At 40.7% G+C, this 19,090-nt stretch overlaps 1 protein-coding gene across 1 annotated transcript; it reads left to right on the top strand.

Moving 5' to 3' along the window:
* The first annotated feature begins 2,872 nt into the window (after positions 1–2,872).
* LOC124280271 lies at positions 2,873–6,936 on the top strand. The gene is made up of 4 exons (XM_046716168.1): positions 2,873–3,248; positions 4,290–4,413; positions 5,321–5,496; positions 5,895–6,936. Exons 1-4 carry the CDS (start codon positions 3,000–3,002, stop codon positions 6,270–6,272), a joined length of 927 nt encoding a protein of 308 aa, XP_046572124.1. The 5' UTR covers positions 2,873–2,999; the 3' UTR covers positions 6,273–6,936.
* The last annotated feature ends 12,154 nt before the right edge of the window (positions 6,937–19,090 follow it).

Here is a 19,090-nt window from a genome sequence, read left to right as displayed (position 1 = left end):
AATCCCAGATTTGCCTGATTATGATTCTTGGTTTGTAAGCATTATAATGAAACTGGTTGGTACTACACACGGTAAACTTTTTAAACCTGCGTAACTTGTGGCATTCTTTCCATATTGATCAAACCCAATCTGACATGGATGAAAGAGTGGTCCATCCAACTCTCTCACTAGAACACACTTCAAAGCAAGTTTCTAATTACTATTAAATGATCTGATCTGACAAAAAAAATATAACATCAATGCCAAAGAATAACTAGTCTTATTTATGTGATGAAACAGATTATACTATGTAAATCCTAAATATTGTTGAAAATTATGTGAACGGATCACTGAAACAGAAATGACCTGTTCATGAAAAAAGTCAGGTTTCAGGGTAAATAATAGTGACATTATAGTTAAACATATACAGGCACATATAAAATTGCTTTGGATATTTCTTTTGGATATGTACTTTGTGCTTGGTTCTTTTTTCAAATATTTGAATTTCTAAGCTGCAGGCCAGTTTTGGGGTTGGTGTTTTGTTTCATTAAACTATAGTTTAAAACCATTTACACCTGGCCAAATATATTCCATTTCATCCTATTTGTATTAACAGCATTATATTATTTGCATAATTTTGATAGTTATTGAAAATGATTTTCTTCATATTCCAGTTTGTTCAAACAAGTCGTTGGAGCAAGTGATATGTTATAAACTGTCAGGTCAATGTGTGTGAATGAATATTGTAACATCTGATCGTTGTGGATTTTTTCAAGAGGACTACTATTTTGAAACATAAATACCTTCTCTTCCAGATTATATAATCCGGACCCTATAATTAAGTGTTGATACTTGCTTAAATAGATGTTTAAGATTATTGGACTTCATATGGTAATTTGCTATGCTAAAATTTACAATAAATCTTATGGCTTGAAGAGTCTTGTGTCGTTCTTAACAGTACAATCAATGTTAGGTTTCCTCATGTGTAAGTACTGTTTTCAGTATCTCACTTCTCATCTTCTCAGATATGACATTTTGATAGTGTTTCTTAATTATGCTCTATTTATCTCAGTAACAAGTCTGTTTGTGAAGAGGCTGCAGTTGAGAAATTGTACATTTTTTTGTCCCAAGGGACAGTGCACAGCATTATCAGCTAGTACATCCCAGTGTGGGGCAGTCAGTGTATGCTTTTTGATGTATTATATACACAAAGAAATTAATTAAGCACCCCTTTATTTTTGCAATGATAGGTTTTCAACACGTACATAAATTTCAGCGGGAGTCTCTTACCATACACGTATGCTGTACACTATCAATATGGTGAAAATTGTAGGTCACAGAGCACAACACTTTAGTATATTCCCTGCATGCCTGCTGTGGTGAATACATGTTGACATACTGTAAGTAATGTGATAGGGAACCCTGTTGTATTTGGACTAACTGGCAAGTATAGAGTACTGTATGTATAGCAGATCCCTGGAATCACTTCCTGGATGTTGATAAGAGTCACAAAGAACTAACTTAAGCACCCCCTGACATATCTCACTGAATGAGCCCTGTATCTTAACCCTTTGGAGTATATCTGCATTATTTATAAATATGTTAGGCTTAAACCTTTCAAATGGTGCGATACATGTAGCAGTAATAATGTTTTACAAGCTGATATTTTCCTTGATAAGGTCATCTGTGACCTAAGAGTCTCTGGGAGCTGGGGGTCATGGCAGTAAAAGCCTTTGGTTGACTGGTGTTGAAAGAGCTAAACCATGTGTCACACTTTCACAATATATTGCAATGCGCCAACACATATCGCAATATATCGCAATACGAAAAGTTTGGCGATACCCAACCCTATTAAATATCTGGGACATGATTGGTCATGTGCAACAAAGGGACCCTATAGTACAGAGTGAGTGAGTATGGTTTTGTGCTGCTTTTAGCAATATTCCAGCAATATCATGGCGGGGGACACCAGAAATGGACTTTACACATTGCGCCCAGGAAGCTGCTTTACTGGAGGAATGGCATAGACTGCGCCTTCAGAGGATCAGGAGGCTGTCAGGGGGTATGAGGAGGAGAGTGCTGACTGTCATACAGTCACATGGAGGTTACACTCGGTATTGACCTTGAATCGTGTGAGACACACGAAATGACATTTTGAATGTTCACATTCACCAATAAAATCAACATAAAACATACTTGTACTGACATGGTTTTGTATGAAAATCAGTGTTGTTTTTTAAATGAGCAATTATCATCATTAAATCAACATGGGTTCCAATCGATCATACGGGTCAGAAAAACTCATGTATTTGTAAATCTAAGTCATACCCAATCTATGGTGTCATTCAGCATGTTTCAAAACTGTTCGGACCAAGGTTTCCAAAGATTTGATGAAGACAATTCTTACACATGAAAAAAGGTAAAATAAACATCAATATCAACGAACAAACTGTTTATTTAAGCGCATACACGCGCGCGCACAAACGCAACTAGACAGCAATGCTAAATCTGGGACATTGGAATACTGCCTCAAACCCAGTTCACTATAAAATCGCCCGTTGTTTGCATTGGTCTTATTTTATTATGGAAACATTAAACGCCAAAAGACCGCTATATTAGCTAATCAAATGGCATGTAATTCCTCGTTGTTTATTAAGTCGAGGGTTTCTCTCAATTCCATGTGACACCAAACACCAATAGCGATATATACGGCAATATACCTCAACAAGGAGAATGAGAAAAAGGAAACCTATATATAAAAAAACAACGCGAACTACTTGACTGACATTCGTTGTGAAAATGTAGCCGAGTAGTCCATGAAGACTCAACAATGGCCGAATGGAACTCTGGGTAGGAGAGTGAAGTTTGCGTATGGGGGATGGTGACGTCACAAACGTATGACGTCATAAAGGAATGTGTCTCGCGAAAGTAGTGGCTCTACTTCTAGGGCCCAGTTTGAAAGAGCTCACAGGCCGCGTGTAATATCTTGACAATGGCAGTCATATTGATTTTGCGTCACAATGGCAACTGAAGGTACAGATGTTCAAGACGCCATCGAAACCTCCGCTGAAGATGGGAGAAATGGGCCGCCCCTGGAGATGGAGTTGGTGGCACTAGGTGATACATCTTCAGCGACTGACGAACCCACAAAGGTCGCGAGTTGTCACAGTGAAGTCGAGCAGGAGACATCATTTGATACACAACATGAGAGTGCTGATACACAAGATGACACATCAAGCTCGGAACTTCCTGCCGACCCGGCGCAGCTGGTAGGAACAGATGGTCCGAGTGTAGTTTGACATTTCAGGGCGTATCTAATCTTTTAAGTGATTGAGTCGGTTTTTTACGCCGCCTTTAGCAATATTCCTTCAATATCACAGCGGGGGACACCAGAAATGGGCTCCACACAACGTAGCAATGTAGGGAATCGAACCAGAGGTTTCGGTGTGAAGAGCGCCGAAGCTTTAATCACAAGGCTACCAAACAACCCAGTAATCGTTTAAACATGTATCGATCAACATCGCTCTCGTACTCCCTTTTTGAGCTCAACATTTGAAAAAAAAATCTTGATCACACACTATCGAAATTCGGAAGAATTTTCAGGATATATAACATGGTTGGGCCGTCTAATGCCGTCGTTTTCACTTTCAAGTATTCATCCTCAATGCTTTAAAGGTAGGAAAGGCTATCAAAACGAAACAAAACTCACGTTGTTTCCAACTGTGTACGACTATGTAGGACAATACTTGAATGGCATCCCTTTCAAAACAAACCGCAGTTGTAAATAAAGTATACCATTATGTTACTTTCAGATTCGAATACGCGCAAGGCCATTTAGAAAGTGCTTTACACTTTCTGCAGTACGTGTTTGGGGTTCAGTCCCATCCGGGATTCGACTGACTGAGTTTGGTTTTAGCAATATTCCAGCAACATCACGGCGGGGGACACCAGAAATGGGCTTCACACATTGTGTGCGGGATTCGAACCAACACTATCAGATTCATGCACCTCATCGCCAGCACACAAAATCAACGACACAATCCACTCAGCCACCGCGACTTCCACAAATAATGGAAGTCTAACAACTGGTAGTCTAGATCATTTACTTTGTGTATCCCTCTGAGTGTTGATTGTCACGGCTCTCACTGCCGAAAGTTATGAATACACGCAATGCCATTTCCTGAGAAAATACACCTCTCCCAGTAATGTTATTATCATTTCCATCGATGTGTTACCAAGATCCCCTAATTTGCACAATCGCTGATGCATCTAACATTCTGTTGACTCACTCACGCACTCACTGTTTACAGAGCGACACCACCTCCAATGGGCCGTTGTTACGGGTGGTGAGGCCAGACAGCGTCGATGTCAGCTCCGCAAGTTCCAACGAATCCATTGTCTGTAGAATATGCCAACTCTCCCAAAAGGAAACAGGTAAATATTTATTAAAGGATTCTTTGAATATTTCACAGGGAACGAGTTACAATTGTTCATAATCTAACATTGACAACGTGGTCTTTGTGTCTGTGTCTCATTATATATTAAATCTACATTTTATTTAATTATTTACAAAGTCGGCGTTTTCTGTCATCATACAATCTTTCTTGAAACACTGTCCTTTAATATAGTGGCGCACTCATCTTATTGTCCACTGGTACAAACCCGATACCACAAGCTGACGTACTATATATACCTTGACTTCGTAGTTATATGAGTGATTGAGTTTAGTTTTAGCAATATTCCAGCAATATCAAGGCGGGGGGACACCAGAAATCGGGTGGTGAGGTGAAATGGGGTTTAACGTCGTACAAATATTTCGCTCATGTGACGACGTGCATGCGTGTGTGTGTGTGGCTGCTACTAGCCCAGACTTAAGCTGTTTTTATAGTGCTAGCTCACTGAGATACCATGCTACAGTTAAACATGAATACCCCACTCAGACACATTATGTTGACTCCGAGCCGACCAGCCCTTGTTGTACCCATTAATGCCAAGCGCCAGGCAGGGAACAACAAGTACCATATTTTAACGTCTTTTGGTATGATGCGGCCGGGGATTGAACCCATGACCTCCTGCTCTCTTGGCGAACGCACTAACCACTACACCACCAGGGCGGTCCCAGAAAATGAGCTTCACACAATGATTCATATGGGTCAATCGAACCCGGGTCTTCGGCGTGACGAGCGAACGCTTTAACCACTAGGCTACCCCACCGCCCCTGTAGTTATATGAAAGAGTCTGGTGATGCTTAACTTGTTGGCCGCCACATCGCTGGAATATTGCTGAGTGCGGCGTAAAACTAAACTCACTTAACTTGTTGTGTATCTTCCACGCGATGCAGGAGAAGCTATGACGGCTACATCATGTGAGTGCCGAGGAGGACTGGAATCAGTGCACAGGTCTTGCCTCATTCAGTGGGTCACCTACAAGCGCGACAACACGTGCGAGCTGTGCGGAGTTGTCTTCCCTTCTGTATCACCTCCGCCAAGGACGGCGTCCATGGAACGACAACAGAGGGTAGGATGGTATTTTCATTCTACGCTAATAAAGTCATTGTTTCGTCGATAATGCTGAAAAAGGTCTTTGTTGGCTAAACTGGAAGTGCCAAAGTTTCGGAAAACTTTGAAATGTTACAATTACATGTTTCAGACTTACTGAATTACAGATGTCCTGTTTTCTTTCAATACTTGCAAATTGTTATCATGGTAAGCTAAATAACAATATATTAATTTATGAAAAAAGGCCTAATTTTGAAACTTTAAGAAAATATCCTTTTTCAGTAAATCCATTACACAAGCTTGTATTCTCCGTCTAAAGTCAGTGTACGAAAGCACATCGCAATACTCTTGGTATAATTTAAAAATTGATTTAAATATCGAGACATCAACCACTTGACTTTCAAAATATTATTTTAGCGGATAGAAGCAGTGTATCAGCAATATTCCCAACTCCGGCCAATGACTCGCCGCAAGAGGGCGTTCCTAGGTTCCCTGTCCCTGTTTCTCGCCCTTACGACGTCGGCAACGGGCATCCTCACCGTCAGCACAGAGCGAGAGTTCCACCGCATCGACCTTGACCCTTGGAGCACCGGTCAAGCCAGGATGGACTCCTACATAACATTTTCAATTTGTTTGTCTTTCCTGCTGTTCTGTGCGACCTTGACCGTGGGGGTGCTGCTGGTGTGGTTGGCGCTGGAGGGAAGCTACTTCCGGCGACGTCAACGGTTCTACGCCTTTGCTGCCCGCCTCGCTCAACAAGAGAGCGTGCTCGGAATGTATGCACAGTACGTTTAGAATATTTAGCGTCATTAACTGGAAAGGGATGTCTTCGCGATAGTAATATATTTTGGTTAAGTACACGTTCAATTTTGTAAATAACTTAATGATCTTTCTCTTGTACAACAGTCAGATGGCTCCGCACATCTTGTTTATAATTAGAGACATTTTGTGTTGTTGCCATGTCGCTAAAAGCCTATCGGAAAAGATATACTGAAAGGGTATAATTTGTAGGTATTTTTAAACTCGTATTATTTATACGAAGGAGTGTCTCCGTGATAGTAATTTATTTTGCTAAAGTATACATTTAATTTTGTAAATAACTTAAGGATCTTTCTCTTGTACCACACTGAGATGGCTGCGGACATCTTTCTTTAATTAGAGACATTTTGTGAAGTTGCCATGTCGCTAAAAGCCTATCGGAAAAGATATACTGAAAGGGTATAATTTGTATTGTTAACTCGTTTTATCTAAAGTTGAACCATTTTGTTCATGCTGAAATGTGTGTAATAGTGTGACAGCTGATATGTTTCAGCGTTCAGTTGTTTTATCTCAAAATTGACCTGAAAGGAGTGTATTTTTTCAAAGTTCTCACACAGCGCAGGTGAACTTTGTTGCTGGATAATAACAAAAGTTTCTTAATTGTCATATACCTTTCTCTTGGTTGAGATACAATGTAATAAACGCTCTGGTTTAAATTTGTGTTTGTTTGTTTACTGTCCAATACACAAATCTGTTTACTGTCCAATACACATGTCCAATACCCAAATCTTGTCACAAGAGGCTTCTTACTGTGGTCGCTTTGTTGTAATGAGTGACTTGGCTGTTTGTGTCAAGGACGTTAAAAGTTTGCAGTGTGTCGACGACTGCTTTAAGCCTTTTAACCTTTGGATAACGTTTACGTCGGTTATGGTCAATTTTCTAGTGTATATACGTTAGCTCGACTGGTTAAAATTTATTGAAACATTTATTAAAACAGTGTGGTAAATACCGCAGGCCATGCACGTTCCTATGCATCCGTGAAGATCCGGGTTTTAATTGGTCTTCAGGAATCTATGCTTGTCGTAGGAGGCAACTAACGGGATCGGGTGGTCGGGCTCGCTGACTTGGTTGACACAATGTGATGTCATCGTATCTCAATTGTGTAGTTCGATGCTCATGCTGTTGATGACATGATTGTCTGGCCCCGACGCGATTATTTACAGACTGCCGCCATATAGCTGGAATAATGCTGAGTGTGGCGTTAAACAACAAACCCACCACACAAACCAATCACAGACGTTATCCACGCGCGCACCTACTGTAACCATCAACGACCGCCTCCGTGGTGTAGTGGGTAGAGCGTCCACCCGGAGAGCGTAAGCTCGCGGGTTCGATCCCCGGTCGCGTCATACCAAAATACGTTAAAATATGGTACTTGTTGGTCTCTGTCTGGCGCTCGGCATTAATGGGTACAACAAGGACTGGTCAGCTCGGAGTCAGTATAATGTGTCTGAGTGGGGTATTCATGCTTCACTGTGGCATGGTATCTCAGTGAGCTAGCACTATAAAACCAGCTTCAGTCTGGGCTAGTACAAGCAGCCGCACATACACATACACACGCATGCACGTCGTCATATGAGCGAAATATTCTCAAGTACGACGTAAAACCCAATTTCACCTCACCTCACCTCACCTCACCTCACCTCACTGTAACCATCAACAAGATGTGTTACTTTTGGTTGTTGTTTTACGCAGCACTTAGAAATAACTATTCCAGTAATGGCGGCCAACACGTAGAGGGGTTTCCCAATTACGAGGCTTCGGAATCGCCCATTTATGAGACAGTGGGGAAGCCTAATACTGAGGAGGAGGTCGGGTTAGAGCACGAAGAAGAAGACTGACTGACTGAGTTTGGTTTTACACCATAAATGGGCTTCACACGTTGTACCCATGTATGGATTCGAACTTGGGTCTTCGGCGTGGCGAGCCAACGCTTTAACCACTGGGCTACCCCGCCGCCACAAGAAGAAGAAAAAGAAGAAGATGAAGACACTACACATAACCTATGTTTGAAATTGGCACGGTACTGACGAAAACAGTTACCCATCCAATTTTTTACCCAAAGAGCATTGCTTTTTCCTCGAATGTTTTGTGCCGTGTGCTCGGTGCGCAGAATATGTCAATCAGCCCACTTATTGCTGGAAGCGGCGTAAAATCATTATAAGCCTCCAACTTCGACCGAATTAAGCGATAAGGTAAAATACATTCATATCATGTTGACATACACACAGAATAGTCCCTGATACCGATCAATGGCGACACGGTTTCAATAGCAAGGTGAAAAGCCAATGTTTATTCTCATATTGGCACCTTGCCAAATAGGACCCCCAGAAGATTATATACACACTAATCTTATACAAACCCTTTGATAATCGTTAAGTCGTGGCTGAATAACAGCTCACGATAAACAACAACAACCAACCAACAAAACAAAACAAAAAAAACAGTAAAGGAATTCCAAGGACGACTTTGTCGATGTTTGGACACGGGTTCATGATCAAACAGTGCGTGGCAATTAGTGAATGTTTATGAATGTCTTCCTACCATGTATTTATCGTGGTTTCTATACCCGTGAATATTCGGGTTAGAATTGGTCTGCAGCAACCCATGCTTGTAGTAAATCTACACATACGGAATCTGGTGGTCAGGCTCGCTGATTGTGTATATGTCAATCGCTGGAGTGTGTCGCCCAGATTCGATTATTTGCAAACCTTTGTTACATGGGAGGATTATTAAGTGCGTCGACCAAAAATATCTCCCCCAAAACAAACAAACAAAAAGAAGGGTTCTATTTAGGGATGGAGTCAGTAAATGCTTGGGTATTTCCATTACTCCGAATCTCGAAAGTTTCCTTGGGTTGGAAATTTGAATATTTCCTTGGGTGGCGAAACATTTGTGAATTTCTAAATTTTCAAATGTTTTTATGCCATTCCGGACCATTCCGGATATGTATACTCATGCCAATAATGGTTGTCAGCCCCACCCCACCCTCTTCCACCCCACCCTTATCAATAAAAGAAATTGAAGGGGTGACAAAGGCATTATTGGCATGAGTATATTTGAACAGCTTTTTATATGTTCACATTACCGGTATTAAAAGCAAAGGATTACGGAATATTTTCCGTGTGGAATCCCGAGTTTACATTGTTTTATTTTCACAAATGCTGCCGTCTTTGACATCAATGCTTATCTTTGACATCAAGGCTCATCTTTCTCATCAAGGCTCATCTTTGACATCAAGGCTATTCTTTAACATAAAAGCTTATCTTTGACATAAAGGCTCACATTTGACATCAAGGCTTATCTTTGACATCAATGCTTATCTTTGACATCAATGCTTATCTTTGACATAATGCTTATCTTTGACATAAAGGCTCATCTTTGAAATCAAGGCTTATCTTTGACATCAAGGCTCATCTTTGTCATCAAGGCTTATCTTTGAAATCAAGGCTTATCTTTGACATCAAGGCTCATCTTTGACATCAAGGCTTATCTTTCCACAGATAAGGGCATAACTTAGCAAAACATTGTTATGCAAGAGGACACGTTTCCATAACGTCCCCAGACAAACTTAACACTTCCAATCAACCCGTTGTCACGTTCTTCAGGCAAATGTTAGAAGGAGAAAAGGGTTCCAGGCAGATGTTGAGCCGTTAAGTCTTTGCTTAAATGTTGTCAATCACGCTGGGGTTTGATGTTTTTGGTTATATTCAGTATACGTTTACTCTGTTCTGTTTGTTTTGGTTCTTTTTAGCCGACGCCAAAATTAAAATAAGCAAGATTCTTCGCAGTAGAGCTCTTGAATACAGAGTTCCTGCATTCAGGAACGATTTGTGTTCGCAATCTGCCAAAAGAACGAGTGACGGGGAATGACAGATTATCTTTCCCGAGTTATATTCATTCTGTAATTTCGAGCCTTGGCGATGCGAATGGGATAACCCATTAATATAACTCGGGAAAGATAATCTGTCATCCCACAGACACACAACTTCCCACTCTCTGGAATGAACATATTTTCGCTGAAAATAGTTCATAGTAAAAAAATGAATATAATATGCTGAAATGAACTGCCACAAAGTGGAAGACTTTCCTTCATTTTCTGAAGCTCGAAATCTAGACTTGCCACATTTTCTAGACTTGCGTGGGCTTTCTTGGATATATTTGCTTCAGGGTCTGTACGACAGACTATCACCCCCCTCACAAGTTGGTTATTGTCTAATTATTACCCATAATTTATTATGGTACATACCCACAGTGTTGTTTTACTCTTCGGTTATTCAGTTTCTTCTGCGTAAGTAGGTAAATTGCTGCAATGTTGCTGATTCAGCAATTGATTGCTGAGTGCTCAGTACTATTAACACCAGTAATATTATCAATATTCAAGGTGTATATGTTCTAAGTGCGTGTGGCATGGATACGCATATAGATAAAATAAACATTACGACGACACTTCATGTGAATCCCATCAACAAGCGTGAATCAGATCCTTGAACACATCTGTTTTGTCGCGTATAACGAGTTATACATAGTTAGTCGAAATTACCAAGGAAACATTAAGATGAGATACATATTTGGTAAACACCAAAACAATGGAGAGTAAAACGATCATGTCAATGTATATTGGTTAGCTACAGCACCTGGTTAATACGTTTTATCCGTAATTAAAGATCTGAGGAAGAGAGTCACAAATCTGACGGAACCTATCTTCAAACAAGCGCAAGTTCGTTAAATGGCAAAATTGCATCGTTCCAAAAGAGATACGAAAATCACCAGCTGTGATCAGCACAGCGTGTGTTCGATGAACGAAAGCTTCTGTTCTTCCAGATCTTTAATTAGGACTTTGCATGGCATTTAGAAGTGATACACATGAGGAAGAGAGTTTTATGGATGTCAACTTTATTATGAGGAAGACCAAGTTTTGGAGTACATCCTTACTCCTTCATACCTAATTAAAGACGGGCAGAAATTTTCCTTCATCGAACTCAGGCCTCAGTAAAGCATTTCAAGACGTTTTATGGTAGACATGTGGAGGAAATTTCATTTGATGTGTCGGTGACATAAATGATACAATTCCCTATTCTGACTTATACCATACGTTCCCGAATTATTTCAGGTAAACAATTGACTAGACATAGCATATGTTTATGACGTGTGTCACCGGTGGGGCAGGATACGCTCACCTTTTCGCGAACACCTGGTATCATTACAATTTCATATTGATTCATTAACACATGCTCTGTCGTCATATCGCATGGTGACAATCACTGGATTGTCTTGTCCAGACCCGATTTATTTACAAACAACATCATACAGCTACAATATAGTCAATCGACTTTGCTTTTAGCAGAGATTTCTTATAGATGTGGAAACCGTTTTGTCGCTTCTATTCTATCTATTGACACACACATACGTAAGATCACGGCACCGTTTCTTGGGGGGAGCCAGTGTACCATTTGCCATGATACCAGTGTGTTAAACACTGAGGCGTTAAGACGCGTATTTTGCGGTTGGAAACCAAAAGACGACCGCAGCTTTCATTCATTTCACAGACTACTTGTAGGTAGCGTTGTTTCACTTCAGGCAACCGCGATCGGCTTCGTGTAGCCATGTGTTTCGTCACATACATGTTCATACGAATTTATTTTAGTGATTCTTAATAGGTACCAACAAGTACCATATTTTAACGTCTTTTGGTATGACGCGGTCGGGGATCGAACCCGCGACCTTCCGCTCTCCGGGCGGACGCTCTAACCACTACACCACGGAGGTGGTCGATTCTTAATAGAAGCACAAGCACAAGGTAACGACAATTTTATCAGCATCAACGTCATCACTATTTGAGGTTAGTTGGACATAAACAGAACACTGCAATGAATACACAATATCACAGCAAATACACAGCAAGGTAGCTGTTCCCTATCGTCTATCAGAGGATTGATCCCCGATATCAGCTTATCAAACGGACGACATGTACAGTCAGCGGTTTACATGATATACCTGTACGCAGATGTTTTCTGTTGTACATTCCGCTTACTTTATCAATAATCACATTTGCAAATCATGTAATATACTATTCACACTTTGCTAAGGATCAAATAATAGATTCAACAGAAAACTATGATGTGGGGTCAAATTTGGTTTAAACATCTAAGCTTATTGTTACCATGGATGCTTGGTTTCAGTTTGTCATTGCATCTTGTGGAACCCATACCTGCTATTGACAGGTCTTGTTTATGTGTCAGTGACTCGTTCCATGATTTGCAAAATGGTTGATTGGTGCCATGAAAACCATTTTAATGGTTACTTATGTATCAGGTGCATAAGGTTAGATTAAAGTGGCTGTTTGCCTAAAGAGGGGTTACCATATTATTATCTATCCAGTTTTAAATGGATATAATTTCAAAATATAAATCTACGTTTAAGTAAAGTTGTGAATTTTGTGATCCTTATCAAAGTGTGAGTAGTATATTATCAAGTCATTTCCGTTATCTTTTGATCATGTATGTGTGCAAACTGTCTAGCTGTGGTAAACATTAACATCAGCATCCCCTCTGAAACCAGGTCGCTGAAGCATTGAATCAAAGAGTGAGTGAGTGAGTTTAGTTTTACGCCACATTTAGCAATATTTCAGCAATATCACGGCGGGGAACATCAGAAATGGGCTTCACACATTGTACCCATGTGGGAAATCGAACCCGGGTCTTTGGCGTGACAAAGGGGCGGTGGGGTAGCCTAGTGGTTAAAGCGTTGGTTCGTCACGCCGAAGACCCGGGTTCGAATCCCCACATGGGTACAATGTTGAAGCCCATTTCTGGTGTTCCCCCGCCGTGATGTAGCTGGAATATTGCTAAAAGCGGCGTAAAACCAAACTCAGTCAGTCAGTCAGTCAGTCGGCGTGACACGCGAACAGGCTACCCCACCGCCCCTTGAATCAAAGGCGTTTGTTAAACATGCCTGCATAATTACTGTCTTATAAACTCCCTTCTAACTGCCTTTTGTGAACTGGCATTTGGGACTATTTCTCAGCCTGTTCTTAATGATCGCTTTATGTACAGGTAATTGTGTTTTATAAACGTCAGACATATGGTCTTTCCATGAAAATATAGGGTAATGTCTGCGTCGCTATTCTTGTGCATGACATCTTGAAGGGCATTTAGAAGTGGAATGCATAAGAAAAGCAAGATTTATAGATGTCAACTGCTTTTGTGAATAACACCTTTCCGAGTCATCACCTGATGAAGCAGCAAGCATCACTCCGAAACGTCGTATTATTCAGAGAAGCCGTTGACATCCATAAAACTTGCTTTTCTTATGCATTCCACTTTGGTTGAACCGATATGAATACGGTGGCCACAATACTCACAAAAAGATATTCATCAAACAGTAGTCTACAGTGTGAGTCGAAGCCCATTATATTTCTATGCTACATGATTGGTTGTACGTGGTAACATCATGATGTGGACATATTTGTTCTTTTATAGTTGCATAATTTTGATTTCAATTAACTATAATTATAATGTTCTTATCTAAATGTTCAGACGCATACAAAAGCGACAAAATATTTCTCATAATTCTAAATACCTGTCCGGGTCGACTGCATTCTGTGGACCTCTCAGGATTGAATCAGCAACAAGCAGTGATGAAACGGGGTGCTCAAGAAAGGGCTAGCTGACCTTGCCCACGCTACTCCTTTTATGCAACATATGTGATATTTGGGATTACACTTTCACGGTAAAGTACCAATTCTGGTCCCATCCGGGATTCGAACCCACACTCTTAGAGTCAGGCACCTAGTCGCCTGATCGAACTCAACCCAATACATACTAGAATCTGCAGGGGTGGAAATAACCCACTGCCCGACGCCCGAGTCTAGTGTTTTTTTCTGTCGGGCAAGCAAATTTGTATATCACACTGTACCGGTGTCCAGTTGACTTTCCAATATTAATTATGTTGTTTATTTAAAAAATCAACAAGAAAACGGCCGGTATAGTGGAAAAATTATCAGGGCAAGTGATTTTACATGTGCCACTGTACCGGAGTACACTAGCAATTTTAAAGTTATTTCCACCCCTGATCTGTACTTTACCGAGAAAGTGTAATCTTAAATATAACATAAGACTTGCATTTGACCACTTATTAATGGCATTGTGTATCCAAAACTCCTTCAATGACTAGCCAGTCGTTTACCTGAAACGATATTCACGGGGACACTTGGTACAAACTGCTTTGTCTCATTGGATATAATGTTTGTAGTTGTAAGTGGTCAAATCTAGAAATGTAGTCAACACGTCCAAAAGAAACCTGTTGACATCCCCAACCAGGTCACGAGTGCTCACAACCCAACCAAACAACTCCCGAGACGCGCTTGCCAAAATCCAAAGTCAGGAAACTTACTGACATTTTACCCCAACCAAACTTAAGATAACGTAATCCATACTAGTGTTGAAGTATTGCAGGCTGAGTGAGTGTCTTTAATCTCTCCTTGATAGACAGATACTATCTAATAAAGGATAATTAAATCATAGACATGAAGCAGGCCGGAAAATTAATAAGGTGAGTTGATGAGGTGAAAGGATGAGATAATCATTGATTGCTTTAAGAAAATGTGCAACAATGGACATACTGGAATATTGCAAAAAAAGCGTAAAATTAAACTCACTCACTCATACGGGCCTTGGAGGTATATTTCCACACATAGTTAAATTTGGGAAATACTGTTCCTTCGTGTGGTAGCTATCAATCAATAAATACTACAAAGTATTGCAACGAAGGTATACATGTATATAATTGCCATTGAAGCTGATAGTTTCGAAATAAAAGTCTATAAATAACGGGGGAAAAATATTGATTTTTGTTGGCGAAAAACGTTTGGTTGGGAGGCAGGTTAGGGATGCTGATGGTGGTGTTATTGCGGTAGTGAAGAGGGTGTGTGTGGTGACGTGATGTGACGATGATGTATATGACGTACATGACATGTGTTACATGGTACTTATTACGTGGATGTTGATAAACAGCTATATCACGGCGACAGGTAAATACTATCGATTGTAAATGAGAAATCAAATCATAAAAATCTAAAATAAGTTCAATAATTATGTACCTATTTGTCTGCCGATCATCTCACAGTCTACATCACTGTACCAAACCAAACAACGCCCACCCATAAATCTGATATTTACCTCTTTTTAAAGTCCACTGCCTACTGTACCAAAGAATGGCACACTGTCCTGTACATGTAGCTGTTTAATATAGGCAGGTGTCCATATGTGATTATATGTATGGAAACAGTGACTATTGACTGATCGAAGCTTTATTGTTCGTGACTATACAATGCGAGGCATTGATTTACACCCTGGTAGATCTTCAGATCGATGACATCATGTATGACTAACATGTGACTGGTTAAGTATTAATCAATATGTCAGTTATAAAAAATTTTCCATATACAGTTTCTGTAACACACTGGAGTTAATATTATATCACACATTCTGATGCTTTATCTTCGGTGCTGTTATCGACATATTCTTAAACAGACATTTGGCTGGGGTCACTGTAAACATTTAAATTCTGTATGCACAAGTTACATGATATATATCACCCCAGCTCCATGCAACGACGTAATGTCTCTGTTTCACAGTTGTTATGGTGGGAACGTTAAGTCCTAGACTTTAATTTACGACCGACAATACTGTAACATCACTCTATAACATTTCCTCAAACAAAATTAACAGTACAAATGTAAAATTTGAACATGGTGACCACACCCAAGCCAACCCTGACCATGCCATCCTATGGAACAACATCGATATCCTAGAAATCAACCGACAAGACTACAAAATTAGGAAACTCCTTGAAGCCATAAACATCCAACGCCACAACCCCACCATGAATCGAGATCAAGGTTATTTCATCTCGTCAGCCTATCACCACCTAATCAAAGACCACCACCAGTAATCCTTCCCTACCTTCTTTGTCCATCTGGCTTCCATGCTCCCCCTTTGTGCTTGTAATCACAACTATTGTACGTCAACTCATCAATTGTATAAACTCAACTCTAATCACAATCAATCACTCTGTACATCAACCTCCTCTGCTGTAATCACTTATCAAATATCCAATGTACATCAACCTTGTTAATTGTATATACTCACTATACAGCTATGTATATATTCTCCTTGCTTCAGTTGTTGTATCACTTGCTTGATAACGGTGTTAGTACCTACACCGAAACGTCGCACTCATTGCAATAAAGAAGTTGACTATCCATACAAATCAGTTTTCCTTCATCTTCACAACTTCTAAAATGCCTCTCAAAGAAATGGTGATACTGGATCAAAATTTATTAAAATGTTTAAACGAGGATCCAAAGTGCTGACTTAAGAGTTAATTCAATTTTCAATATCTACCTTGTTAATTAGCTGGAAACGAATTGATACACTCACTATTGATGATCATGACAGATTAATATGGTGTTGATATAAACGTGATGTCAGACATCAATGCAGCACAGTCTAGTCATGTCAACGAAACCATATTTAGAAATATACTTGTATGCATGATTCGAACAAATAGGATTGAGTGAGCAATGGTAATATACATTGGTTATTCTATTTCTTGTATTTTTCTTTTCGTCATTGACTATATTAATTGTAAATAAGCATACATATAAATATACGATTGTGGTTTGTGTGTGGTTCTACCACACAGTCATAGTAAAGCGTAAGATATTACTGATTTAGTGGTGGAGTGATTTCTTTGGTCTGATGGTGTGGGTCTACCACACAATTATAGTTAAGAGGAAGATATACTAGGCACATAAAGAAACTGTGCATACAAAAATTTAAAATCTAAATTTATCAAACCTGTGTAGACACATAAGGATTCAAACTCAGAGATTAGTGACATGTATCCAACATGCATGCACGTGCCACGTTCCGTGACGTCAGTGGGTTCGTCCTTGAGAAGTGCAATACGTTGTTGCACGTGCATTCCGGGAAAGAGAAACAGACCAAATGAATGCCACACAATACTGTAGACTGGAGGGGGGATACAGGATTTTCGTTTGGGGGTGGGGGTGTGTGTGGGGGGGTGCACCCCAATCCTCGGAACCCTGGGCATAAAACATGTAGTACATTTGGAACACTCCTGGGGGGGGGTGCGCACCCCCGCACCCCCCCTCTGGATCCGCGCATGTACTGTCACTTTGGAAAGCTCAACCCCTGCCCTTGCGATCGTTAAAAAAATTAAACGGCTATTGAAACGCATAGCATGCCAAGGCTCACGTCTGCACAACGTCATGAGGCCATTGGGATGGTCCGTGGGGGAATGTCTCAACGACAAGTGGCTGCACATTTCCACTGCCACCGGAACACCATTTCTGTACTGGTGAGACGCTACCAGAACACAAATGACGTCATCGATCGGCCACGTTCTGGACGTCCACGTGTAACAACGCCAAGACAGGACAGATGGATAAGGGTGACCCATCTTCGCCACAGGTTTCAGACTGCAGTGATGACTGCCCGAACCATCCCAGGACTTCGCCGTATCCACCCCAACACAGTTCGACAACGTTTACGTCATCACGGGATCAGACCACGACGTCCCGCCATACGGCCTATCCTGACACAACGTCATCTACAAGCTCGCCGAATGTGGTGCCGAAATCATGTCCGCAGACCCTTGTTTTGGTGGAGAAATGTTGTTTTTTACAGATGAGTCCAGGTTTAACATTTCCCATAGTGATGGACGTCAACGTGCCTATAGACGCGTGGGAGAACGTTATGCACAGGCCTGTATCTTGGAGAGGAATCGCTTTGGTGGTGGTTCCGTGATGATTTGGGGTGGAATAACAGTACGCCAAAGAACTCCTTTGGTGATTGTTCAGGGCAATTTAACTGATGTGGGCTACAGGGATCAGATTCTTCGACCTGTGGCAATTTCTTTTTCTGCAACGTCATGGCCCTGGGTTAACATTCCAACAGGACAATGCCCGCCCTCATACCGCAAGGGTTGCTATGGATTTCTTGCAACACCACAACGTTGACTTGCTGCCTTGGCCTGCAAATTCACCGGATCTCTCCCCTATAGAGCATGTTTGGGACGAGATGGATCGACGTCTACGCCGTCTTCCTCATCCGCCAGATAACGTCCTTGACCTTGCAGCAGAACTTGAGAGAATCTGGCGTGACATCCCACAAGCCTTCCTTGCACGTTTGATAGGCTCTATGCGTCGTCGATGAACTTCTGTTCTCAATGCCGATGGTGGACATACCCGTTATTGAGCTTGTGACATGGTCGTTTGACCCCTGTCCCGCTTGTGGACTCGTGACGTCATTGTGATTGACTTTTCAATTGAAATTCTCCCGACTTGTTATGGTCTCATGATCCCTCCATTAAAGTTTATATGTACCTTTGACATTTTATCGTACTTATCAACTGGGATAATATTTTGACAATGCACAGTTTCTTTATGTGGCTAGTATATTATAGATTTACTGATGAACGATTTCACATGATGAAGGAGCAAGAATTAGCTCTGAGGCGTCGTAAAAAGAATAAAAACAAGTAACAAATTACTGTTGTTATCCATAAAAACGTGTCATGTATTCACAGTAAAGCCAAGATATTATTGATTTATTGATGGAATGATGCTTTGTGTGATCAAATCAAATCAAATTATATATTTGTGAAGCGCTACATATCCAGAGTCCTGCTGATGTGCGCTTAGTCGAATGCTCGTTTGAAGAGGATGGTTTTGAGACAAGATCGAAACTGTTGATATTTTCCGATTT

The sequence above is a fragment of the Haliotis rubra genome, unplaced genomic scaffold (genome assembly GCF_003918875.1).
Source record: "Haliotis rubra isolate DU_JTF1 unplaced genomic scaffold, ASM391887v1 Scf264, whole genome shotgun sequence".
Lineage (NCBI taxonomy): Eukaryota > Metazoa > Mollusca > Gastropoda > Lepetellida > Haliotidae > Haliotis > Haliotis rubra.
This window is presented reverse-complemented; position numbering and strand designations above follow the sequence as displayed.